The 27,196-nt window shown below is 49.3% G+C and overlaps 1 protein-coding gene across 1 annotated transcript; it reads right to left on the bottom strand.

The window, feature by feature from the left end:
• Positions 1 to 155: 155 nt before the first annotated feature.
• On the bottom strand, positions 156 to 27,140 carry SLC22A5 (solute carrier family 22 member 5). The gene is made up of 10 exons (XM_070415034.1): positions 26,604 to 27,140; positions 20,081 to 20,184; positions 13,481 to 13,635; positions 12,319 to 12,490; positions 9,986 to 10,112; positions 7,443 to 7,543; positions 5,351 to 5,565; positions 3,217 to 3,399; positions 2,120 to 2,255; positions 156 to 1,760 (listed from the first exon to the last, which is right to left on the bottom strand). Exons 1-10 carry the CDS (start codon positions 26,994 to 26,996, stop codon positions 1,673 to 1,675), a joined length of 1,674 nt encoding a protein of 557 aa, XP_070271135.1. The 5' UTR covers positions 26,997 to 27,140; the 3' UTR covers positions 156 to 1,672.
• Between the last annotated feature and the right edge of the window lie 56 nt (positions 27,141 to 27,196).

A 27,196-nucleotide genomic window follows, 5' to 3' on the forward strand; every position in this document is an offset into this window, starting at 1 on the left:
AGAGGGAAGGTTTCTAGCACACAGGGATTAAGTCTCAGCTCCAGAGGCTCATCACAAACCACTGCGAGAATTAGGCCAAGGTGACACAGAAAAGTCAGGCAGTGGCGTGGTATGGCTCACCAAATTGTGGAAATAAAGGTTGTGGAGAGTTGCTATTACTTAAAAAATTATTTTATTTATTAAAACATCTTCATTTTCCAAGGCACGTCAGTAGCTTTCCCAAAAATGTTGTTTTTTAACCAGGTGAAGCATATGCTGCAGGAATACCACAGTAACAATCAGAAGAGAGGACAATTACATGGAACACAAAATCTCTCCCAATGTCATATGACTGAAGTGAGCAGCTCTGAAAGACTGTGAACACGACTGAACTTTCTTCTTTGTAATTTCCCCCATGATTTGGCATCACAAAAGGAACCCCCACAATGACACCCGTACGACACTCAGGAGTGCTAGTGGGAAGGCCTTGCACAAGTGGCAACTGCAGACCTTTGCCAGAGTGATTCTGGGTTGAAAAAAAAAAGACACAAACCAAGAGGCTAAGGAACCAGTCTTTCCTAAGTCTTTTCTGAAGAGCAAATAACGTAATGAGAAAAAGACATAACAACACACAAAACCCATATTACGGTTTTAAGAGAAGAGACAAGTTTGCTCATTTCTCTTTCTCACTGATACACTTCCTTCATACATGGACATCATAACAGGTAGGAGGTTTGACGCATATGGCATGAAAACAATAGTGGGTTCCAAGATGCGTCCATTATGGGCCTGGACCAGCCCGGTGTTTGATCAGATGTAAACAAGTCTGCCCAGTAATCACACTGAGTGGCCCAAGAGCTCAGGTTCATGCCTTGCCTGTGTTCTTTACCTCTACATCCCCTCATGTTAATTACCTGTAATTTCCCCACACCCAGCTCTCCTGCCCTCAGGAAGCAATAATCCCAGTTAATAACCTTTGTAACTGAGGAAGTGTGAGAAATCCAACTCCCTGTAAAATGATTTCTTTTTGTTGTTGTTAATCCTCAACCGAGATATTTTTTCCATTTATTTTTAGAGAGTGAAAGGGAGAGAAGGAGAGGGAGAAACATCGATGTGAGAGAGACACATGGACTGGTTGCCTCCCTCAAGTAACCCGACCAGGGCTGGGGATTGAATCTGCAACCCAGGTACGTGCCCTGGACCAGGAATGGAACCCAGGACCCTTCGGTACGTGGGCTGATGCTCTAACCACCAGCCAGGGCTGAAATGATCTTTTTCCCTCTAAAGTGCACCATTAGAGGGAATCGAAGAAAATATTTAGAGGGTGGGATTTAGACCTCCAGTTTTATTAGGAGGCCTTTTCAGGAAGTCTGGAATTAAAATGTAAATTTAGCAGATGCCTCTTATATTCTTCCAAATCCCAATGGTTCTAGTCCACTTCTTAGGAAGTGCTCCGTCCATCATATGTTAGGACTTCTCTGAAGTTGTCTGTCAGTAGCCACGGTGTCGCTGGAGGGAAGGTGGCGCTCTAGGACCACACGCAGCCTCTGAGCCCAGGTGCCCATCCGCGAGCATGTCAGACAAAGGGTCAACGGAATGAACAGCAAAGACCCTGTCGCTGAAGGACTCAGCGTCTACACAGTTTCTGACAAGACCAGTCTTTCCTCTTCACTTTCTCACTCACTAGAGGTTGTTAGAAGGCTGTGCTTTTAAGGACTGTGGGGCTTTCTTCATCATCTTTTAACATCCTTGTGTGGCTTGGAGTTTGCCTGTATTTTATTCTGTCAAAACAAGCAAAACAAGTGTTAGTAACAAATCTTAAAAAGATGTCCACCAGTCTCAAAACTAATAAACAAAACAAACCTAGAACTGAGTATGTCTCGCTAAAGGGGAAAAAAGAAATCGTACAGCAGATTCTGCAAGGTACTCCTCGTTTCTGTACTATATCCCAGAGCCGCTGTTGCTGTGGAGATGGACATGGTGACATGGTGATCTTGTCAGGCCACAGAGGACGGAACGTAATCTCCTTGCCATCTCTAACCCTCTAAACCAGTCCATGGCGCTGGTGAGACCTCCCGGGGAACTCTCTGCCAGGCGCAGGCCCAGTGTGCCAACACGGTGAAGAAGGAGGCCTCCTTACCCTTTCACTCTTAGCATCTGGTCAATGGTGTCTGGGAGGGGGATGCCGAAGCTCTCTGGGAGGAACAAGGTGAGGATGGCTGTCAGGATGGTCAGACTTCCCATGAGAATGTAGGGCAGGAAGCGGTCGTAGGCACCTAGGGCAAAGCAGACAGAGTCCCAAGCCAGGGTGCAGTTAGACTTGGTCCCCTCTATCCCTTTGAGCTCTAACGGGGATCACCTGCCCCCTCAGCCGTAGTCTGAGCTGCCAGAATGGGGTCTGGCACCTAGACAGGTCAGAACCCAGAGTTGGCACTGGCATGCCCAGAGGTCCAGGAATGCCTCATGGTGCAGGGAAGGGGAGCCATGATGATTATGATTCCTATTTCTAAATGCTGGGTTTCCAAAAAATGCAAGATACTCGTCCAGGGACAGGAATAGCTCCCCCACCTTTCCAGATGTGTTACAACCCATCCAATTTGCCTACAGGTCAAGCAAGATGTTTCTGCTTGTCAGATCTATGGAGCATGTTCACCTAGCGTAATGGGTACTCTCAAGGTGGGCGCACTCCTCCCCAAAGATGTGCCAGCAGGGATGCTCAGGGGAAAGCAGCTGCCAAGAGAAAATGATTTTGAGGAAGAGACAAATGGTGCCCTGCTACAGAAAATGGCATGAGGCGCATCTTCATACAGAATTCAACCACCGTGTCACATGCTCCAACCCGCACACATTCTCAGTTCATCAGCCCTCTTGAATGGACATCTTTCCCTCTCCTGTTCCTTTTAAATTCGGATTCCAAGAAGAGATTCTCCAATTAAGAATACTGGCTCCCTAAGCCACTCTGTAGTTTCTTAGGATAGGGGGATTCTGTTTTCTGATGGGAAGCTAAAACAGGAACAAAACTCCCTACTTTTCTCAGCAATTTCAGGCTTAGCTACAAGCCAGTGCCTCTCCACAGCACACGCACCTGGACAGGAACCTTCTCCAGGCGCAGATCCAGGATTAGATGGGTCCCATTTGCTGTGTGTTTTCCCTTAGCAAGCCATCTTCAGCTCGCATTCCAGCTTACCAGTGCTTCCGCCCCATCGCTCCCGTGTGCCCTCGGCCCAGGGGACTTACCAAGGTAAATGAAGTAGGGAGACAGGATGCTGCCCAGGCGGGACGCCATGGAGCTGATTCCCACGCCCATATTTCTGACCACTGTGGGGTACAGCTCGGCTGTGTACACGTAGACCATGGAAAAGGCAGCAGTGACTCCAAACTTGCCCACCATCACCAGGACGGTGGACAAATAATACAAGTCTGGGGAGACAAAGGGAAGAAGGTAGGAGAAGGCACCAACCCAAGGTACACTGCTGTTGAGAGTTCCAGGTTTTGTTGTTTTGTTTGTTGTCTGAAACAAACATACTTTCTCCCTTTTCTGTGGGGCTGGCAGTTTCTATATCTTCCTATTGTGGGATGAGGGGCTACAGCCAAGAGATCCCTCCAAACTGTTACTACGGAGAGGAAGCTGGACCTGCAGCTGTTTGAGTGCCTGCCCTTCCCCTCTGTGTGAAGACGACGAGAATGAGCCCCTCAACATTCCGAACAAACTTGCTTTCCAGGCCAGAAGTCATCAAACACGCACCTGTTGAGGGGTCAGCTGCGTCCAGAACCTCATGCTGCAGGCGCTGTGGAAGTATAACCACTGGCTTCTGGGTGAATGGGAAGCTCATGTCTAACTCATTTCATGCTTTCATTCTACTCAGACCTCAACAATTCTCAGACCCACACACCCTCAGAAAGGACCCTCCCATCTATCCTGCTCGCTGTGCCAATGAGAAGACGCTGTGAGTGGCCTGTGGGTCGCCCTGAGCTTGGGCGAACCTGTACACGCACTCCTGGGCTCCCCTGCCATGTCACAGTCGGGGCTGTCCCTGTGCAGTACTGCCAGCCTCGGGGACCCACAAACGATCCCCAGAGGCCTGGGTACTCTGACACTCTAGGTACCACAGGGAGTCCATGAACTGTTCTTTGAAAAGGGCTGTCTCCTCCATCTGCGGGATACCAAGACGGTTTTAAGAATCAGACCCTGCTAACGGCCTATGATCTGGCCCCTCCTTTTTCCCTCTCTGTCTTTTTCCAGCTCTTCTTCTCTCCTCAAACATGCCAGGCTTGGTCCCTCCTCAGGGTCTATGCCTCTGCTGTTTCTTCAGCCTGCAATGCTCCGTTCCTAGAATTTTTCATGGCTTTCTCCATCACTTCATCTATGTTTCTTTCAACTGTCTGTGACCACTCTGTATAAACTAGCTCTCCACAGTCCTTGCTTGTTATTATAAAGGTAACACAGTCTGCACTATATTAAGCCTTTATTTACTTGTTTGCCTGTTTTCTCAACTAGAGTGTGAGCTGCAGGAGGGCCTGGGCTCTGCCCAAGTTGTTTTCTTCTGCATCCCTGCCCCAGCACAGTGCCCCTATCTACTTGTTGGATAAATAAATGACTAAGGGCCAGGTTAAAGAGTAATGGGGATGGCTGTCTTTCCTCCCTCTTACTCTGCAGAGAAATGATGGGGCTGGCCAGCAGACCCTGAGTGACAGATGGATGGATTATTCCTGCACAACGTTTGCTGTGAAAGAAAGGCTAAGGGACAGCCCGGCTATAGCAACCAGGCAGCCTCAATTACCTAACTCATTAGCCTTTTATTAGAGTTTTTATCTTCAGATACAATCAATAGGGTGAGTAATCTTGGGAGGACACATGTGTTTGCATTGTCTTCTAGGCAAGGGCATTCAGGGGTTAAGCATAAGGATTCCAGTAAACACCCAGGGATCTGCACATGCACAGACTTGTTTGGAAATGTCAAGGAATAATTAGGGGTGCCGCCTTCGACACTCCCCTAAGTCAGAATTCCGACAAACAGAGCAGGAGGCCTTCCACACACTTCCCTTTTCTTGGACTATCCTCCTTATAAGCCTTCCAACCAAGTCTCATGCTTCCCCACAGAGAAAAACAAATGTGCACACACTAACTTGAGTTGAGAGTAAAACTAACCACCAGCCCCACCTGGTTGCTCTGCCCACTCCACACAAGCCCAGGCCATGAGGAGTGTTGGGTCTCAGGAGACACTTTCTCTTGATTTTTTGGCCAAGAATGCAGATATGCAGGTGAGTGGTGGTGGCATTATTTTAATCCCCTCATGAGTTGGGGGAGACAGCCTGGTAGAGGCTGAGTGGCTCAGCAAAGACCCCAGATGCAGACGCACAAGCTCCCTACCTGGGGGCACCAGCTGTACGAAGAGGAGGACACTGCCGCCCAGGAAGAGGGCGGTGGCCATGGAGTAGCGGCGGGGCAGGTGCCGCAGCAGCAGCCAGGCCAGCACGTACGCGGGGACTTCCACCACTGCCGATAGGAAGCAGTTCACATAGGCGTCGCCATGCAAGTTAGGGGTGTCCAGGGAGAGCCCGAAATAGCCCACTGCTATGGTCATCCTGCAACAGAGCACAGAAGAAAGCTGGAGGAGCAGCAGCCACCTGGGGCCTCCAACAGAGGACCTTCCGAGTGCAACTAATGCAGGAAATTCACAACGACCCTTAGGGGAGGGCAGCAGATTGAACCCAGTCTCTGGCCCAGTGCATTTTCAGAAGATCCCAAACAGCAAAAAGACATACAATTCAGACAGATTTACTTGGTAAAAAAAAAAGAAAGGAAGAAAGAAACAAAAAAGAAAAAAAAGAAAAGACAAACCCATCTGTAACCTGCCTGTGGCGGTAGAAACCCTAAGCTGAAGCTCTCACTAAGCCAACTTCCTGACTCTCTGAACCTCCCCAAACCCAGCAGCTACAGAGGAGCTGGGGAGTGAGAGGAAGCAGACAGCGAGAGGGGTGGGAGAGGGACTGGAAGGATAAGATCAAACACGGTAAAGCATTTGGAGAAAGAGCCAGAGCAGACCCCCTGTGGCAACCAGCCAGGAGGAGGCTGGTCAGAGGCAGTGAACACAACACCACCTACTCCAGGAGGAGAGGGAGCTGCTGATGGCGGGGCCAGGGGGGCTCTCATCTGCAGGCCGCACCCCCACCCGGTGTCCCTGTCCCCAGGACATTCTGTCAGACTGGACCTTTAGGGTTAGACTGGGCTCATCTGCAGGGGTGAAACCACAGCTGGTGCAACCAGGGAAAGGGGCAGGAGCAAGAGTTCCTGGGAAACCCAGAGCCGGAGGAGTGCCAGGTGAACAGTGGGGGCGACTGGCAAGTCTGTGGCACACACTGAATGCTGGCACTGTCTGAGGCCGATCCCGGGCGGGGCACTGCCCTGAGGGAGCCTGGGCTATTTCTTGGAAATGGGTGACTCATCATCTCTAGGGAGCAAAATGGCTGGCTGCCCAAAGACTGGCTGACTCGTAGTTTAGACTGAGGTGAAGTCTGCCTTCCTCACCCAGCAGGATCAGGTGGTGCCTCTAACCCTAAGTGTCTGTGGCTGGGCAAATGCTCTCCAACTCAACTCCCTTCCTGACACACTTGGTGAAATGCCTCATCAGAAGGAACTGGTAAGGAGCCCTGCTTCTAGGACACTCTCCAAACATCCCAGAAGGAGGGATCCTGCTTCCACACAGACTTCCAGAAGGTACTCAGCAGCCTCTGTGACTGCAAGAGCATGGCGTCTTCACTTAGCGCCTTCCTGAAGGCCTGCCCTGTCTTCCTTAGACCAAAACTGAAAGGCCATGTCATCAGAAAGTAAAAGGGATGTGTCTTGACTGCGTGGGGCACAAGGGACAGGAACAACTTAACTGGGACCCAGAGTGAGCAAGGATTTGCCCACCACCTGGAGTGATCCTCAAAGGTCCTATATTTCCCCCCAAACCCCCCACAACAGTTTCCATTTCCTTTTCTGAGATTCCATCAAGAATCATGCCCGAGCCGGTTTTGCTCAGTGGATAGAGCGCCGACCCTCGGAATGAAGGGCCCCGGGTCCAATTCTGGTCAAGGGCACGTACCTTGATTGCAGACTTGATCCCTGGCCCTGGCCCTGGTTGGGGCACATGTCGGAGGCAATCATCGATGTGTCCCTCTCACATCGATGTTTCTCTCTCTGTCTCTCCCTCTCCCTTCCACTTTCTCTAAAAAAAATCAATGGAGAAATATCCTTGGGTGAGGATTAACAAAAAAATAAAATAAAATATCTTAAAAAAAAGAAATATGTAAAAAAAAAAAAGAATTGTGACATGCTCATTCTTTGATGTCAAGACACATCCCTTTTACTTTCTGATGACATGGCCTTTCAGTTTTGGTCTAAACCACATTTGCCAATGAGAGAGGCATGACAGCCACTGCAGAGGCGTCACATGGAAGCCTCAAACAGTCTCACGCACCACAGAATTATGGACATGATGGTGACCATTCGGATGTTCCGGGTTCGGAGCAGATCCAGAATGCTGTGGGACTGCGGCTTCTGGGAACTGAGGTCTTGTAGCTGCAGGGACAAAATGACAAGAATATAGGAGGAAATACTATTACAGTGATGAAGTTCTGCCAGACACTCTATTAATCCCCAAAGACTTAAAATGAATAAAATATGATCCTTACTGAAAAAAAAAAAAAAAAAAAGAATATAGGAGGGAGAGAAGGCTGGAGATTCAGAGATCCAACAGCATACCTGAAACCCCTGCATCTTCCTCTCTGAGTTGGGGAGGGTTTTGTTTCTTTCTTAAAAAGAAGAGTAGATGTAGTGACTGCATCTTGGGCAGCACAAGGCTTCCCCTGGCCTTGTCAGTACCACATTAGTGTCAAGAATGAGGAGGGAAAATAAGTGGCCAGTCCCCGAGGGCCAAGGCAGACCCAAGCCCACGGTAGCACCACCCCAGTCAGTGGCCACATTCCAGGCAGGCCTCTAAGCATTCCTCCCCAAGACTGGATCCCTGCCCTCTGGGTCAGAGAGAGAAACTGGCTGTGCAGTTTACTGATCTGCTATTTTAGAAGAATTAATGTTTTGAGACTTCATACCATGTAGTCTCTGGTCTACTTCCAAAAACAAAAACATTTCAGATAGAAAAACAGGAAAATTGACCTCGGCTTCACCCAGAGTGACTTCCTATGAAATTCAGCATAGCCAAGGACATTCATAAACCACACGTCTAAACACACTGATGTTTCTTTCTTAAGCAAACCCAGCTTTTGGAGCTTGTTTTCCCAGAGTTAGCAGTTCAACACAAGGTCAACTTTAGACTTAATGGATCCCCTGAATAGCCTCATTTCCTCAAGGATGCCAGTGGGACTATGGGTTCGCCCAAACTGACCCCTCACTGAAAAGCCACCAAAGCCGCTTCTCTGAAAAGCCCTCTCTGCCACCCACTCCTGCCCTGCCCTCTGCGCATCGGAGGAGCCCTTTCCAACTGTGCTGGAGGGAGCGGCTGTTGTCACTCGCTGTGAGGCTGGCCGGGCTGGCAGGGAGGGGGGGGGAGGCACGCGGCAGCAGCTTCTCTGCTGCGTAGAACTGGTCTCTTTCCCAAACCCCCACTCGGCATCTTCGAGGCCCGAGTGTCTCTCACATGCTTTCCACACACTTCAGCATGAGTCTCACAGCTGGTCCCCTATCTTCCTGTCAGATCAGACACACATTCCAGAACTGTAGCAGCCAGCAACTACAACGTCTGACCTCTTCTCACTGTCACGAGACTGAAGAGAACTGCCTGCTGCAGAGGGTGGAAGCTCTGGGAGAATAGGAAGAAGCGAGACCCGGGAATCAGGCAGGGCCAGGAGGTTACTCACGGCATGAGAACAGGGTTTGCTGGGAGGTGGGGTGGGGCAAAGAAAGGGTCCGACACCAAAAAGGACCTGGCTCCAGGGTCATGCAACAACTAACCACAGGAGGAGACTGAGCACTTCTAACTCCAAAACTGTGTTTGCTTCATATTTTACAAACTGTATTATTTTTTTTACGATTGAAGACTACTTAGCCCCTTACTCATAAAGAGTGCTTATGGTTAAAAGTAATGGTAAGATTATATGATTGCCTAGAAAAGAAGTGTATAAAGTATGAAAACCTAATTTCCACAAGAAAGGTGAAGAGGGTTAGGCAGTTAGCACCTTCTTCTCAGCTTCTGAAATTTTTCATTTTTATTGTTTCAGAGAGAAAGGGAGAGGGAGAAAGAGAAACATCAATGATGAGAGAGAATCATTGATTGGCTGCCTCCTGGACACTGGGGATTGAACCCACAACCCAGGCATGTGCCCTGACTAGGAATCAAACCGTGACCTTCTGATTCATAAGTCGATGCTCAACCACTGAGCCACACCGGCTGGGCTCCGCTTCTGAAATTTAATAGGGCCTGCCTGGGCACCTGGGGCATAGGCAGGGAGAGGGCAGGGCTCCTGTGTGAAGGGAGAGCCTCTGGTCTTTTGTATTTTTTTAATATATATATTTTTATTTAATATATTTTTATTGATTTCAGGGAGGAAGGGAGGAGAGAGATAGAAACATCAATGAGAGGGAATCATTGATCGGCTGCCTTCTGCATGCCTCCTACTGGGGATTGAGCCCATAACCCAGGCATGTGCCCTTGACTGGAATCGAACCTGGACCCTTCAGTCTGCAGGCCTATGCTCTATCCACTGAGCCAAACCTGCTAGGGCTTTTTAATATATTTTTATTGATTTCAGAGAGGAAGGGAGAGAGAGAGAAAGATTAATGATGAGCGAGAATCACTGATCAGCTCCCTCCTGCAGAACTCCTAGTGGGGACTAAACCCACAATCTGGGCATGTGCACTGACCAGGAATCGAACTGTGACTTCCTGGTTCATAGGTCGACACTCAACCAATGAATCACACTGACTTGACTGAGCTTCTGGCCTTTGTAATGCTGCCCTCAAACCATGGCACGGAGACCCTCCCACCAGCTCCCATACAGGGCTTACCTCGCTTGGTTCAAAGATGGCTGAGGGTGCAACAATCCCATTGATTTTGGCAGCCCTGTGGATGATCACCTCTGCCTCTTTAAATCGTCCCTGAGAGATGAGCCATCGGGGGGACTCGGGGATGAACCTGAAGTACAAGAAGCAATCTCACTGAGGCATTCCTGCTTAACAGACAAGATGTAAAATGGGGTCCAGGTGGGAAATGGGGCCTCAGAACCAGAGCTAGGTTTGGGGAATATTTGGTGTTTCCAAGTCAAAAGCAAAGTGACCATCTATGCCACACCCAATAATGACCTGACGTGTGAGCTTTTGAGTACACTGGAGAGCACAAAATTTGGAGGGGCCTGCTCACCATGACGGGATGCCTCCACTGGCTGGCCATCTCCATTTCTGAGGAGCAGTGGTGCCACCTGCTGGACATTAAGGAGACCAGGCAAGTTGGGCTCCGGAAGCCTGGCTTGTGTGTGAGCTCAGCGCAGCCCAGCTCCTTGCCCACCTGTACTCCTCTGCTTGTTCCTGGCACCCACAGAAGTTTCTACGCTGGCCTCTTAGCTTCTAGTTTTTCCTCATCTCCACCTGATTCACCCAATTGACTTGTCAGACTCTCTACCTACACTTACTAAGGCATCTGGGTGCTTTGAGAGTATGTGGATCTTAATTTCTACCTCAGCAGGTAGCCCCAGCCCTTGGGTCAGGACCAGGACCCATGCTGAGCTCTGTATCCTTTCCCAAATGCTCTGGAATGTTTGCAACATGTGGGGCAGTGCCCTCAACATCCCCACCTGCAAGGGGCGATTCCCGCCTCAGCCCCTCTGCTGTGTTCCCTCCTTTGGTAAGGAATGGCCTCCCCTCGGCCTGTCCAACTCCTCTCTGTTAGAGGCTCAGATGGAGCCTGGCTTCTTCTGTGTGGCCACCCTGGGAACTCTCACTTCCATTGCTCTTCCTCTTCTCCCAGTGTCTGTGTCATGAAGCCTTGGTGGCAACACAGCCAGAAGCAGGGCCTTAGCCATCTAGTCTGTAGTTGGATAACTTCCTGGAGGTCAGGGAGGACCCTGTCATCTCACAGAGAAGATGCTCATCTCTCAGGGAAGATGCTGCTCCTTCCTCTCCCTGAACTCTGAATAACCCAGCACAGGGCTGAGAACAAGTCCACTGATGCCTTGGGATTTTGTTTTGTCTTTGGCTTTTCTGAGTGTGGAGAAAACATTCTAAAGTAACTTACAAATACAGTGGAACCTTGGTTCTTGAACTTAATTCATTTTGGAAAGCTGTTTGAGATGGGATTTGTTGGAAAACTGAATCATTTTCCCCCACTAGAAATAATGTAAATGGAATGAATCCATTCCAAATCCCTAAATGAGTCTGTGTTTTAACCTTTCTTATGTGTACTGTTTAATCTATAAATACTTCTTGAATTGATGGAACCACACCCTACTAGCCTTCATCGAGTCACTTTCAGCACGAGTTCCATGGGCATCTTTCAGGAAGTAGGTGTGCAGCATCTTCACTTTTCACATATCACTGTCTCCTAAATATTGTCAGCAGGTAACGGCTTTCTGCTTTTCGTTTATCCAAATCAACAATAGTTTCCGACCTCTTCAGTCCCCTGTGATTGGAATTCTGTGAGCATGTTCACACCCTTAGCAACATCAGCACACTTGATGGCACCTTGTATATGTTTTAAAAGTGTGCTAGTTGTCCTTTCCACCAGCAACAAAAGCAAAAAAAAACACAACAAAAAACCATGAAGATATTCACAGCACAACTTCCTGAGCTATTAACAACAGGTTTAGGGAGATTTAGTGGTAAGCTGACCCGAGTTCTCTCCTTTGTGTGTGGCCGGCGAGTGGCTTTTGCCATATTGATGTATCAGCACGAAAGGGTTGTGAGGTCAAGAACTGAAGTTTTGCCCTGACCGGTTTGGCTCAGTGGATAGAGCGTCGGCCTGCGGACTCAAGGGTCCCAGGTTTGATTCCGGTCAAGGGCATGTACCTTGGTTGCGGGCACATCCCCAGTGGGGAGTGTGCAGGAGGCAGCTGATCGATGTTTCTCTCTCATCGATGTTTCTAACTCTCTATCCCTCTCCCTTCCTCTCTGTAAAAAATCAATAACATATATTAAAAAAAAAAAAAAAGAACTGAAGTTTTGAAAAGGGAGACAATTCTGCCCCTCCCCGCAACCCCAACAACTTGGGTGAGAACAAAATTTGACTGTAATTTACACTTCCTGTCTCTGGGAGCCCAAAAGGGATTTATGGGTTGCTGCTGCCCCTTAGTGAAGGCCAGATGGAAGACGGAAGATCCCCTGTGGGTGTTTACCCTGGGCATACTCACCACCAAAGCACTGCGCACAGCAGCCCCGGCAGTGTCAGCGCCAGCAGCAGCATCCGCCAGTCTCTGATGAAGTAACCGAACAGTGGCAGCAGCATGTAGCCAATTGCATAAAATATGCACACTCCTAACGTAGAGAATATAATACGAATGGACTTGCCAAGAATTTCTGTTCCTATTCAAAGCAAGGGAGGAGTCATGTTAGCATTTTAATTTAGGTTATTTCCTTATTAATCTTCTCTTGTATCATCTTCTCTTGTCAACATAAAGACAAGAAAGCCGCCAGAATTATTTCTAAGTTTCTCAGCCCTCGTGAGGGATGGGATTCTGAAACCAGCCTGGTCTGACTATCTGCTGGGCGTGCCTCATTGTGGCCTCTCAGTGACAGTTCTCTCATGAAAATGTCATCACTTCCTGAAGCCATATGCCAAAGATGCCACATTAGGCCTCAAAATGTAACCCTCACAGGAGGAAGAATTCATAAAGGGGAAGTCATTACTAAGGCTGCACAGGCTGACTGCTATCCTTTAAGGAAAAAATATTCTGTTAAGTGTGAAGAGAAAGAAATAATCCTTTCAACAGTACAACTGAGACCAATAAGCTAGAGTTAGATTCCTCCAAACAGTGAGACTGGTAACTTTTCAGTGAGAACAGGCAAAAGCCCCGCAGTGTGAATTCTTAATTAAAACCCAAAGGTCACATGACTAAAGCCTGATCCTATCAATTCATTCTTGCTAGTCAACTTCACTGCCAGTGTTTTGCAGGAGGCCATTTCTTCCTTGGCCTTTGTTCCTCATGTCATGCTTCCTTCTTTCCTTAGCTACCTCAGCCCTGGGCAGTGGCAGGCCCTTTTTGTTGGATGGAGGATCTGGGGTGGGGTATAGTGAAATGGCCATCAAGTCCTAATAAAACCAAGGAGCCACTCCTCAGAGGCCAGAAGAGAACTGGCATACAGCAGGTAGGCTACATGCTGCTGGGGACCCAAGGCTAGGTACTTGGTGGACTCAGATTCCCTGCCTACAAACTGGGTTCTCCAAGAAGCCCTGGTTGGTGTTGCCAGAGACCACTTCCCCTTGAGGGACATCACGGATGTCTCCAGAAAGTGGGTGGTGAGATGATGGTGAAACACAGGATCAAGTACTCAACTCCAACTTGATGGCCATACCCAGGACAAATGCTGCCACATAGTTGGAGATCTGGCCCATGCCTACAAGGACAAACAGCACGGCAAACATCTCAAAGTTCCTGGAGAAGATCTGCAGGAAGCTGAAGCCTGTCTGCATGGCCATGGTCACAAACAGCACGTTCTTCCGACCAAACCTGGGAAAGAAAGCGGAGTGACAGAACCAGCAGGGAGAAGGCAGTAGGAAGGGGCTCCACCAAGAGGGGCTTTCTCCAGGACCATTCAGGGACAGGTGGTGGACAGTACTGCTAGGGTACCAGTCTCCCAGTCCCTATGCTGTTATCCTCCCCCCCTCCACAGCCTGGGCACCAGGGTGGCCCCCCAAAAAGATGCTTATTTTTAAAAAAAGATGCTGTTTCTGCCCTCAAGGAGCTTATAGTTTACTAGAGACCTGGTGCACGAAATTCGTGCGGGGGGGGGGGGGGCACCCTCAGCCCAGCCTGCGCCCTCTCGCAGTCCTGGAACCCTCAGGGGATGTCCGACTGACAGCTTAGGCCCACTCCCTGTCTAAGCTGTCAATCGGACATCCTTAGCGCTGTCACAGAGGTGGGAGAGGCTCCCGCCACCACTGCTATGCTGACCACCAGGGAGCAGCTCCTGCATTGAGCATCTGCGCCCTGGTGGTCAGTGCATGTCATAGCGGCGGTCATTCTGCCGTTCACTCAATTTGTATATTAGCCTTTTATTATATAGGATAGGTAGTGAAATAGACAGTGATCACTTTTTAGAGAGAGAGGAAGGGAGAGAGAAACATCGATGTGAGAGAGAAACATCAAACGGTTGCCTCTCGTATGTGTCCCAACCTGGGATAGAACCCACAACCTAGGTATGTGCCCTGACTGGAATCGAACCTACCACCTTTTTGGTGCACAGGACAATGCTCAACCAAGTGAGCTACCCAACTTTGCAGTGATCACATTTTAGTCAAATAAACACATTACTGAAAGTACAGTTACACACTAAGATAGGTGCACTGAAGGATCAGCACCCAGGTCCTCAAGTGTACACCAAAGGAGCCTACCCTGGACTGGGGGTAGGGGCTGGGTTTGGAGGCATTCAGGGAAGGTCTGCCTGAGGATGGGACATTGAGATGAGGCCCTAAAGAAAAGTACTTGTTGACAAGGGGGAGTAAGGATAGGGACCAAGCTTCCAATGATACTCACACTATAGCAAAGAGACCATTAATTACATGAGAACACCTTTTACTTAGCAATTTTTAAAATATATATATATATATATTTATATCAGTGAGGAAGAGATAGGGAGAGAGACATAGAAACATCAATGATGAGAGAGAATCACTGATTGGCTGCCTCCTGCATGCCCCCTACAGGGGATTGCAACCCGGGTATGTGCCCTGACCGGAATCAATCCTGAGACCTTTCAGTCCAAAGGCCAGCGCTCCATCCACTGAGCCAAACCAGCTAGGGCTATTTAGCAATTTCTGAAGGAAAGGCACAAGGAACCAAGGTAATGTAAACCAGGGACTCTGAATTAGCCTGCAAGGTCAAGGAAGGCCCCAGGGGCAGGGTGGTTAAGAGGAGAACACACAACTGTGGCTGAAGTCAGCTGCTCACCAGGAGACTGCAGGGTGGGCAGGACCTACACTGCACAGGCCTTGCAGCCACACTGAAGAGCTGGTGCTTCTACTTACTGCGATGGGGTTGTTTTATTTGCTTGTTTTTGAGGGGGTGGCTAGTGCTACTGGCATATAGTAGTAGACAGAAGCCGGAGATGATCTAGACCAGTGGTTCCCAAACTTATTTGGCCTTCCGCCCCCTTTCCAGAAAAAAATATTACTCAGCGCCCCCTGGAAATTAATGTTTTAAAAAAATTTAATAGCAATTAAACAGAAAGATATATGCCCCCAAATGCACCTGTGGCCATCACTGCCCGCCCTGATCGCTGCAGCGCCCACCAGGGGGCGGTAGCGCCCACTTTGGGAATCACTGATCTAGACATCCTAAAAAGCCCAGGATAGCCCCCCAGAACAAAGAATCCTCTGGCTCAAAATGTCAGTAGTGTGAAGGTGGGGAAAACCTGACATTAGAAGGAGACTTTGTTTCCCCCACCGCCTTCTGGCCTTTCTTTTACAGAGCACCCTCCATGCTGTCCAAGGGCAGCCCCTTCCTGCAGGCAGAGCTGTAACCTCTATCCCTGCCTTCCCTGCCTTCCCTGCCTTCCCCACCCAAGGGCTCCCTGGGATGATGGGAAAGAGAAAGATCCAGGGAACCCTGTCATAGTACCAGCCCCTTGGCAGTCCGGGTTGGGCCCAGAAACACTCACTTTTAACGTATGTCAACAAAAAAGTAAAATAAATAAAATATGTCAACAAAACATCAAACATATACGTGCCTACAAAACCAGGAAATACCAGTCTACTTCTTCCCAGGGTTGTGCCTCTCATAATTCATGCACATAAAACTAACTCAATGTCAGATAAAAGGCTTTGACAATCCAAGATTTTTTAAAAATTTAAATTCTTTATTGTTTAAAGTATTACTTATGCTCCTCCCTCTGCCCCCCACCCCCATTGACCTCTCCCCGGCCACTCCCACCCCCCAGCACATGCCTTCACCGGCCTACTGTCTGTGTCCATTGGTTATGCTTATATGCATGCATACAAGTCCTCTGGTTGATCTCTTACCTCCCCTCTCACCCTCCCCTGCCTTCCCTCTGAGGTTTGACGGTCTGTTCGATGCTTCTATGTCTCTGTCCCCAAGATTATTGTATTGCTCTTGAATTTCAGCCTTACTTATTCATGAAGGTTAAACCTTTGTCCTACATAAAAAGTTACTACTGGTATCCTAGACAAGTTGGGGTAATGAATCTATTGCACTTAGGTAATTTGTATGACTTAGGTTTTGAACTGGTTGACTTAGAGGTAATGAGAAGAGAAACTGTCCACTCCACAGAGCCCTGGGCCTCCCGTGGGGGTGGTGCTGAGGGCTGATGGTAGGGGCTACAACGAGAACAGCCATACTTCTAGTTGTTTCATTTACTGGACTCAAATGTTCCTACTTAAAAGAAGTCTGCTGACAATTTTTTTTTAAAGTTTTGAAAAACACTACTAGCACTTCTAAAGATTAATGTTGTCCTTAACATACTCATTAGTGTTTGTTTTTTTTCCATACTCATTAATGTTTTATTTCTGTTCACTTGGACAATCCTTTGGAACTTAAACACTTTCCTTAGGTAATCAGGATGTTACACGGCCATCAGGTTTTTAGGCTATCCCACAAAGAACTACCCAACCCATGATACAGTTGATCCAGAAAAATGCACTGTGTTTCAACTCTGAGCTTGGGGTACCTTCTCCCTGTCTATATCAAAGTAATTACTCTGAGTCTCGGCTGCCACTCAACTCAGAAAGAGGGTATTTCCCACTTGGAGGCCCTCTAAGCTCAGTCCCCTCTTCTCACTCTACATTCCCGCCAGGCAATCTCATCCATGTTTGGGGCTGTGATGAGGGTTCTATGAGCTGTTAATTCCCAAATGTGCTTTTCCAGCCCAAACCTCTCATGGAGCACTATATCCATATTTCCAACTGCATACTTAATTCCTCCACTTAGGAGTCTCACAATCACCCCACATTCAGTATGCTCAAATGGAACTCACCATCGTCCCCTCTTCCAGAGTTATTTGTCTTAGAGAAGGGTATTGTCATCTCTCCGGTTGTGTAGACCAGAAACCTTCCTCTCCTCATTTCCCGCATCCAACCCATAGTCAAGTCCTCTTGGCTTTACCTCCTACCACTCCTCCCCATTTATACCACCTGGAGTCTAGTCCAAGCCACACCATCTCCTGCATAAATTATTGTGATAACCTCTTACTTAGTCTCTCTACAATCCCTCTCTTGTTTCCTCCTTCAAAACTTTCTCCACAAAGTTTATCACATAATCTTTTAAAAATTGCAAATCTGATTATGTCACACTCCAGCTTTAAAACACTCTCAATGGCTCCCCAATGCTCTACGACTAAAGTCCAAGCTCCTAACTACCACCTGCCACTCCCATCTGCTCTTCTGCCTGGGCCTCTGCCTGCCTCACTGCTCGTCTCTATCCACTCTCCACATCTCCATCACAGAGGACTTTTTTCCAGTTCCTAACAAATGCTATTATGCCTTTTCTTTAGTCTAGGCTTAAGTTCATGCTGCTCTCTTGCACCCAGAATGCTTTTTCCTCCCTCTATTCCCTTAGCTGGCTAATTTCTACTCATCTTTCAACTCCCAGTGCATGCTTTGCCTCCTCAGGGCCCCCTCTCCTGGCCCCCTCTGTCAGATTCTCTCTTAGCATCTGCACATCTCCTCTGTATCACTTACTACCACTGAGAATAACAAGTGCTCCCCTCAATTAGTTGTTTAAGACATTCTGCCTTGCTAAAAGGCAAGTTCCAGAAGAGCAGGGCCCATGCAACATAGAGGATCAAGACTATCTGGACCCAAATCCTAGCTCTGCCACTTGCTGGCTGTGTGACACTGGGGCAAGTCACTGAACTTCTCTGGGTTTTATTTTCCCCATCTGTAAGATGAGAATACTGATACTTCCTACTTCACAGGGTTATGAAGATTAAATCATTATTATTGTTTACTCGGTACAGGGCTTATAAGAGTGTCTGGCACATATTAAGTTCCATGTGTTTGTTAAATATATATCAGTAATCAGCTGATGCTTGTTGCTAGATAAAGGATCTGGGGGAGCATAGGCCCTTCCCCCAAAAGGACAAGTGTCTATGGCTTGTCTAGAATCACCAGTCAATGGTGATGGCCTACTTAACTCTTAATGCTCTCTAGTGACTACTGGAATTTGTCCCTTTTTTTAAATTGCTGGATGATACTCTGGAAAAGACAAATCTAGTGAGAAATGCATGTATTTTTCATGAGTAAAGACTCCTCAGTTAAGGACAATAATACATAGGTGTAAACATGCCAAAATATCACCCTGAATCAGTGCTACAGGATAAAATGGCTTTGTTCTTGTGTAACACTAGAGGCCTGGTGCACAAAATTCGTGCACGGGTGGGGAGTTGTGTGTCCCTCAGCCCAGCCTGCACCCTCTACAATCTGGGACCCCACTGGGATTGGGCCTAAATGGGCAGTCGGACATCCCTCTCACAATCCAGGACTGCTGGCTCCCAACCGCTTGCCTGCCTGCCTACCTGATTGCCCCTAACTGCTTCTGCCTGCCAGCCTGATCACCCCCTAACACTCCCCTGCCAGCCTGATTGCCCCTAACTGCCCTCCCCTGCAGGCCTGGTCGCCCCCAACTGCCCTCCCCTGCTGGCCTGGTCCTCCCCAACTGCCCTCCCCTGCTGGCCATCTTGTGTGCACATGGGGGTGGCCATCTTTGACCACATGGGGGCGGCCATCTTGTGTGTTGAAGTGATGGTCAATTTGCATATTATATAGGATGACATTCTAATCCTGAACTTCTCTATTAGAGAACCCAACCAGCTGGGACGATGCCGGGACTCCTCTCCACTGGGTGACACAGTGCAGCCAAGGACCTTGCTGAAGGCCACTCTTGTTGCCGTGGACTTCTCCAACAGACCCCACAGCTCCGGGGTAGGGAGATAATATAACAGATCCCTCTGAGAACTTCACAGAAACTCCGGACCTCTCTAAATGCTCACGTACAATCTCTAAAATTTTGCCTATAATGTCAAGAGTACATGAACTCCCTAAGTCAGTGATGGCGAACCTATGATATCTCTGACATGCGAACTCATTTTTTTGGTTGATTTTTCTTTGTTAAATGGCATTTAAATATATAAAATAAATATCAAAAATATAAGTCTTTGTTTTGCTATGGTTGCAAATATCAAAAAATTTCTATATGTGACACAGCACCAGAGTTAAGTTAGGGTTTTTCAAAATGCTGACATACCGAGCTCAAAAGGTTCGCCATCACTGCCCTAAGTCATGAATGGACCTTGAGTTAACAGCCTTGGAATTCCATAATTAATCTGCTTACAGGTGAAAATAGCACATTTTCTGCCTGTTGTGAAGTAAGTGCCATAACCACAGGCTTCTTAGCTAAGGGGCATCAGTCCTGTGGACACAGGTTCTGCCCATCACGTACCTACTGGCTACTGAGATCTCCTCTTACCTTGTGGAGAGAGCGGTGGTTTTGGGAATATGGCAACAGCCATCCATGGTATGCCTAAAGATCTACAATGTAGTGTGTGTGTGTGTGTGTGTGTGTGTGTGTGTGTGTGTCTGTGTGTGTGTGTTGTCTACCTCTCCCATGCTTGGGAACATGAAAGAGTCATGCTCACCTAGGGAGGGACAGCCAGACTAGTGCAGAAAAAAATCATGGCATATTTCCTGGTCAAATCCAGCTGATCCTGCATGGATACACTCACCTCAGGTTGTTTTGTTTGGCAAGAGTTAGGGAGAGGAGGTTGTTGGCTCTCTTTACTTGGTGTGGTGTCTGTACTATAGGTCAGGCTTCCCTTTCTTTTAAAATGCAAGGCCCTGGGCTAAAAGAACACTGCCACTTGAAGTCATGGGCCAGGCACACACACACTCCTTGCTCAGTGCTGGGGTCCCCTACCACTGCAGGAGACAGACACCCACCTTACCTGTCTGAGAGCTGCCCCGAAATGAAGGAGCCTATCAGCACACCCACGAAAAACAAGGAGACCGTGAGCGGGGCCTTCCAGTCGTCCTCACACACCAGGTTCCACTGTAAGAGGAGCAAAGGGATGTATCACTCACTTCTGTTAAAAATGTTTTAAATTTAAACTTTCTTGGAAAATGAAATCAGAACATCCTGTATTCCTGCACTCTGTTTAGATGACTATGTGGGTGTGAGTCCGTTGAGGCAGCAATGAAATGATCTGGGCAGCAAGGCAGGGAGGAGGCTCCCCTCACATGGAGACTGGGCTTCCTCCCCGTCTGGTTTTTCATAGCTTTTAGCCCCATTGTTTTTGCTTCTAATTTGAGGAAGGGAGCAGCAGGGAGAAAGTTCTCTGCCCATGTTCTAATCCAAGAGAAGGCAAGGCCTCTCATGGTCACTTTGAAGAATCTGGGCCGAGCCCAGGGCTGTGGACGGGCAGGGAACCCTTTCAGTGGGGTTTGGGTCATTGGCAGGATGGTACAGGAGTGGTTCTGAGCAGGGCTCTGGGGCTCTAAGGGTCAAGGCATCTGGCAAGGAACCGAGGCCAGGGGGCCTGAAACGCACCATGTGAACCTGTTCCTTCAGCTCTGCTCAGGTCCCCACCCACCCTGGGCCAATGACTTCTGGGACCTTCTGGTGATATTTAGAGCTGGGATCCCTGATGCTGCATTAACACTAGGCCTAATTACAGCCAAGAGCTCTGAGCTGGATGTCAAGAAGCTGGGGTTTAGCTTCTAGTCTACTGTTAACTGGTTCTCCAATCTCAGACAAGATTTCCCTCCTCATTGTACCTTACTTTCGTCTTTTGTAAAACAAGGGTTGGGTAGGTAACAGGCTACATGGCTTGAGTTTCCCAGCACCCAATATGGAGTTTTGTCTATGGTTACCATAAAAAGAGGTCTGCAGGCTTGGGGAAGCGGCTGAATACTCAGATGTGAGGTTTCTCCAGCCTAACAAGGAGCCAAAAACGAGGAAGAAAAGCCAAAACAGGAAGCTTGGTGGTTCCCAGGAAAATGTTTCCCAGAACAGAGAGATGGCGCTCTGCAGTAACCAAGCAGGCCACCTGCCAGGGCATTCTTGCTTGCCTGACGCCAGGCTGCTGGCCTGCCCTCCATGGAGTCTGCAGTCTCCCCAGCAACACAGAGAAGCAGTGGGAATGCGTGGCTCCTAAGAACAAAGCATCTCTTCTAGGCTAAGTGAGGAGGGAAAACAAGTCTACTTCTCTGCTCTGCTGGGCAATGTGTGCACGTAGCCTCTGGGCCCCTTAGAGGGGTAGGAGGGCAGCCCCAGGCTGGACAAGAAAATCCCTGCTGCTATTGATAAGGATGGCTCAGCCACATAGCTGGCTCTCCACTCTGGCACTTTGGATGGGCTGAGAATGGGGTGGTGGCCCCTAACCCAGGGCAGAATTGGGGGTCTCCAATTCCTACATCTAGAGGAACTCCAGGCTAGCAGGAGGCCAGAATTTCAAAACACTAAGGCTTGAATGCTTGGGTTATGGCAGCCTTCCTCATCTACAGCCTTAGTGGTGCTAGTACCCAGATATCCCCGTCCAGACATGGCTGCTAAAGTCAGGATGGAGTGACAGGGAAGAGAGCTGAGGGACTCGGTGATGGGTGCTGGCCTTTGGTATTAGGTAGGGTGCAAGGCAGAGCTTCAGGGGCCAGGTCGTGGCTGCTGCTGCTCTTGAATGCGATGGGATCTACTCCCAGCTAGCACACATTACGTTTGTAGCAACAGAGATGAAAAAATAAAGACCAGTAGCTGTTTCTCAACAGGTCTCTTGTGAGGGTTAGGGAATAATATAGCTGAGCTACACTAGGAATCCACAGGGGCTTCTGCAGTGAGTTCTGGGGTGATAGTCCCCCCAACCCATGTCAGGTCTCCCAATATAGGCTTTTAGAGAAATCTGGACTGGCAAGGAGACAAGGTGACTGATGCTCATGTTGGGATAGGTCCCCAGATCATGTCTCCAGCTCCCACAGCTGCCACTTGGTTCAACCTGTCCTTATTCTGGGCAAGTGTGTAACTCCCTGGAGTAATTGAGCTTTCAATCCACCACTAACAATTCTTGACAATTCTCAGGGCCTGGCTTGGGCCTTCCAAAAGCAAACATGGGCTAACACTTCCTACTGGTCACATGGGGGGACGGGGAGGAGGACGACTATGTGTAGGGTCAGGACAGGTAATAGGTCTCAAAAAATGAACACAGGGGCAGGCACCTGCCAACCTATCCACTCACCTGTCAACTGGTCTGCAGTGGACTTAGGATTTGGCCTGAATCCTCCTTAGGAAGGGTGGGATGAGAAGGGGTGGGATGATATGCACAGAGGAACCCAGTGTTCCTACACTGAGCTCCTGGCTCCCCAGCCATGACTAAAGCAGCTCCAGACCAGCTCATTGATGCCTCCACTCGGTGCATTGGATGGGCTCTACTGGCTGTTAATAACTGGTATCAGTGTTAGGACTAAAGGTGTGGATTTAAGATTCAGGTCCTGCCCTAACCGGTTTGGCTCAGTGGATAGAGCGTCGGCCTGTGGACTGAAGGGTCCCAGGTTCGATTCTGGCCAGGGGCATGTGCCTTGGTTGCCGGCACATCCCTGGTGGGGGGGGGGGGGGGGGGTGCAGGAGACAACTGATCAATGTTTCTCTCTCATTGATGTTTCTAACTCTCTATCACTCTCCCTTCCTCTCTGTAAAAAAATCAATAAAAAATATATTAAAAAAAAAATTCAGGTCCTGAGTCTAAGATCGTGAGCCTTCTGCCGGATGAGCTGTGAAAGGGGAGTGTCTGAGGACCCAACCTGAAAAAACCTGGGAGCGATCCTGGCATGGGGCCTAGACTTGCTATCCTTCCTGGTAAGAAATGAGCCTTTCATTTGCATGAAAGTTTTCATTTTCCACACTTAGCTATGTACAGTTTATGTCACTTATACCTCAATAGAGTTGCTAAAATTTTTAAGCGAAAGAAGTGTGTCTCTTGTATGTAGTATGTAATTGGTGCTGCTTCTTGGTTATAGGAAATAGATTCTAAATGTTCTTACCTAGAACTAAATGTTCTTGCCTGTGAGTTGGCTAGAAGGAAAAAGATACAGCATCTGTGCCCATAGGGCAGAAGCTCTTCCCTGAGATGTACCTAGCCTGACTGCTTCAATGGTCAAATACACTGGTAAGAATCACTTGCTGCTGAATGCCACGTACTCCTATACACATTTAGTTCGGCTTCCTGCTGCAATTAATGACAAATCCTTGCCCCATGGCTGGCAAGGAGAAGTATCTGCTATCATAACCACTATAATGCTTGGCAGTGCCCTGCACAGGTGAGGCTCAGTAGCTGTTTGGTAGATAGGTGAGTGAGCAAACAGATGAAAAAAAGGGCTGTGAATCTTCAACATCATAGTATTCTTTGGGCGTGGCTATCCAAAGCCCAGATGAACCCTGAACTTTGATCTCTAGATTTTCTTTGCTTCCTCAGCCCCTTCCCTGCGTCAACTGTGAGAACTTTGACCCAGAGTGTGGGTTCTCAGCCATCTAGAGAGGGGCTCAGTCTGTTCACTCAGGGCCACGTGGGTCTGCTAGGACCGCATGCACCAGGGGGCCTCAGGGGACCCAACAAGGGTCTTCTTTGGCTTTCCAGAGCTACAAACGCAGGGATAAGCAAGGGCATCGTGGTGAGGCACAAGCTCCAGGTCTGTCCCTCCACCCTAGAGTCAGCCCAGCCCCACCTCCCAGTTTGATGTGGCCTTTCCTTCAGGTGATGTGGCTTGTGGATAACAGTGGGGGCGCTCCTATCTTACAAGACTATCTGTGTATGGCATAAGGCTGACAGAAAAGCTAGTCCAGAGAAAGCAGCTTTCTAGGACAACAGGGAGAAAGTCATTGTGCTGCCAAGGGCTGGGGCAGGGGGCTTCTGGGAAGCAGAGACAGGCAGAAGGCAAGGGGACAAAGAGGATTGTCAGGCCTTAGCTGAACAGACTCCAACTCATGGGTGCAAGGGCTAGAAGTTTCTAAAGGAACTTTTCTGGCTGCAGGCTGGGCTATGGAGACACCAAAAAGCAGGAGGCCCAGGCCGTGTAAGAAATCACCCAGGTTCTCAGAGGAGGGGGCAGTCCTGAATCAAGAAGCACTCGGGGACTGGAGCAGCACAGCAAGGTGGGGTGGCTGACTCTCCAACTCCAGGGATGACTGAGGGGCCAGAGAAGGGGCCAGCCTAGAAGCACGTGGACCACCAAACTGTTCCTGAAACGTGGGAGAGCAATCTCATCTCACAGTGTCCCCTTCTTTCCGCCAATCCCAACCCCTTGTCACATGCCCCAGTCCCTGGGATGGGAGATTACATTTCCTTTAAAATATTTCAGTCAGTGCTTTTCAACCACTCTCAAATGTCCCTGCTGTGAATTAAATTATCCTTTTCTTCCTCAATTCTCAAACGTTAGAAAATAGTTCTTAAGTTATCCATTAATCCATTCAACAACAATTTTCCTGCGTACCCACACTCTGTATCCAGCATCATGTTAGGACCTGCAGGAGAAGCAAAGATGTAAATCCAACACCAACTTTAGTACTTACACATACACACTTTAATTTCAAAAGAGGCAACAATCACACAGGAGACCTGAAGTTTTCATCTTCTGTTGAAAAAAAAACGGCTAAGAATTCAGTATCAGTGTACCTCTACATATGATGTGGGGCAGAGGGCCGACCTGGGGACTAGCTGCAGTGGTCAGCACGCCAGGTCTGAGTGGAAAAGAAAATGGGCCTTAGAAACCGGAGTCAGAATGTGAATGCGACAGCTTGAGGAACAAGCAGCTCTGAATGTGAAGTCAGGCATTCCAGCATCTCCAAACAAAGGGCGAAGTAAGGTATTAATATGGCCTCCCAGCAAAGACTGACAACCTGTCAGTAGGTGAAAGGGCACACAGCTCTTATGAAACCGCTAAGACAGTAAAATACACAGGCTAAATATAAAAATGAAAAAGCTGACACTGGTAGCAACTTAAGCTAAGGACCCCTCTGGCAGGAGCTCATCAGTACCACCACTACTCTCAGCCCAGGGCAGGATGAAGACAGTCAAACAAGAACAGATGACGAGAGTAAGTCAAGGGATACGAGGGGTCCGGGTAAAATCCAGAGGTGCCATGAGCTTCTTCTGACTTCCATGAGCAGTTGGAAGCAGAATTTGTAGGGACTCCTGTATAGAGGAGATGGACAGTCTCTGCTTTCACAACTCTCACTGGCTTCCAGGAAGGTGACAGACTTGCTTGCGAGGCTAGGGCTGAGGATCTGTGATGACAGAAAGTTGTGATTCTCCCTGGAATCTTGGGCCACAAAGCACAGCCAGCTACCTCCATTCAGTGTCTCTCTTGTCAACACCTCAGGACACTAGAATGATGTCATGTCACTGGTTTTGAGATCCCAGTGGGGATCCCCTTCAGCCCTCCCCTCCCCCTCTGAACTCTGCCTTCCTTCTAGGCCGTTTGTTGCTGTTTGAGACTTTGCATCTGCTGAGCTGAACACCCCAGACTCACGGAGAGGCCTCCTCTTTCGGGAAGCCGTCTCTAATCTGCAAATCCCTGACCCTGCAGTCCTGGTGCCCATCAAGGAGGGCTCTCTCACTGCCCTGCTTGCTTAGTTGTGCTGAGACTCCAAGCAGTTAGTGCCGGTGTCTTAGGAAGAGGCAAAGCACATCCACACTCATCCATTAACATCATGTTATACATTCAGTTCTGGTGACGTGGGGGTCGCCAGGGGACAAAGCCACCCAGAACAAAACCCCAAGGGGCTGGGGAATGAGACAGGTTTCTCCTGTCTGTCTAGGAACGACAGCTGTATGCTTTGTGACAACATTTCTGGGCAACAAGTCACTCTGAACAGATCTTCAGATGCATGGATCCTAACAGGTTGATAACCAACTATCAGCAAAAAGTAAACAGTTCCTTAGAGGGCATGCTCAGACTGTCATTTTGGGGTGAGGGTGGGTGGGGAAAGAGTAACTGGAAAAGGGAGCAAGAAACAGTTTTATACACATGCTTCCCTTAACTTTAAAAGTTCGGGAAAGAAAGGGAGCATTTTGATGCCAAGAGGCTGGCAGAAAAACGGCGACGGACCCTTGTCCCAAGCCCTGGATCTGCTCCTCCACACTCTCATCCCAACTAGAGGAGGCCTTTGACCACTCAGGGCCTTAGAGCAACTCGTGCTGGCTGGGCCGCCAGTGCCTTCTTGGCTCCCTCCCCAAGCTGGCCACCAGGACAGATGGACCGTCTGACACTCTGCTGTGAGAGGGCGTCTCTGGCTGGAAGTCACCGCGCAAAGCGTTCCCAAGCCACCCGGCTGGAGGATGGATGATCATCACCAGCGCGCAGTGGGATGGGGGAATGTGAGTGACAACAGCGCGCACTTTGCCCAGGTGAAGTGCGTGAGCTCAAAGACTGCGAAGGACCTCCCCACACCCCGGCCCTCGGTCCCAGCGCGGGGCTGGAACCCACCTCGGTCACGATGGTGGACAGGTAGACGTCCTGGCTGAACTCCCAGCCATCCAGGCAGTCCTCCTGCTCCAGCTGCTCCAGGTCCACGTCGCGCCCCGGCTCCAGCCCGAGCGCCGAGAAGTTGGCGATCGCGGCGAGCCGGTAGCGCCGGCAGTTGTGGGGCACCTGGCGGCCGTCCTGCAGCCGGAGCGGGGCACTGTGGTTGCGCCAGGCGCTGCTCAGGTTCGCGGAGTCCGGCACCCGGCAGCGGTGCTCGGGGGTCGCAGTCAGGAACACGGCGGACATGCCGTTGAAGCCGTTGGGGATGATGCTGGCGCTGAGCAGGAAGAAGATGAGGCGCTGGAAGGGCCCCCACTCGCCCAGGAAGGCGGTCACCTCGTCGTAGTCCCGCATGCCACACTCGGCAGCCCGCGGCGCGCGGCGCGGGGTCGTGGGACACGGAAGCGCGCAGAGGCGGGGCGCGGGGGCGTGCGCGCGTGCGCCTTGGGACTCCGCCGCTCGACCGACCGAGGCACCGTCTGGGTGACCGTCCGCCGACTGAGCTGCTGGCGAGCTCCCTCCCGGAGCGGCCCCGCCGCCGCAGGCCTCACTTA

Source organism: Myotis yumanensis, unplaced genomic scaffold, assembly GCF_028538775.1.
Source record: "Myotis yumanensis isolate MYYU_CA2020_CCGP unplaced genomic scaffold, mMyoYum1.0.hap1 SCAF_5, whole genome shotgun sequence".
In the NCBI taxonomy this organism is placed as follows: Eukaryota; Metazoa; Chordata; class Mammalia; order Chiroptera; family Vespertilionidae; genus Myotis; species Myotis yumanensis.

Excerpts from the sequence above, each read along its gene's own strand:
- SLC22A5 (XM_070415034.1), bottom strand. The coding sequence starts at position 26,996 with ATGCGGGACTACGACGAGGTGACCGCCTTCCTGGGCGAGTGGGGGCCC. Across the intron at positions 12,491-13,480 it reads TGTGGCAGCATTTGTCCTGG|GAACAGAAATTCTTGGCAAG; the intron begins GTATGGCCATCA and ends TGCTTTGAATAG. Across the intron at positions 10,113-12,318 it reads CTGTGCGCAGTGCTTTGGTG|GTTCATCCCCGAGTCCCCCC; the intron begins GTGAGTATGCCC and ends CTTGTACTTCAG.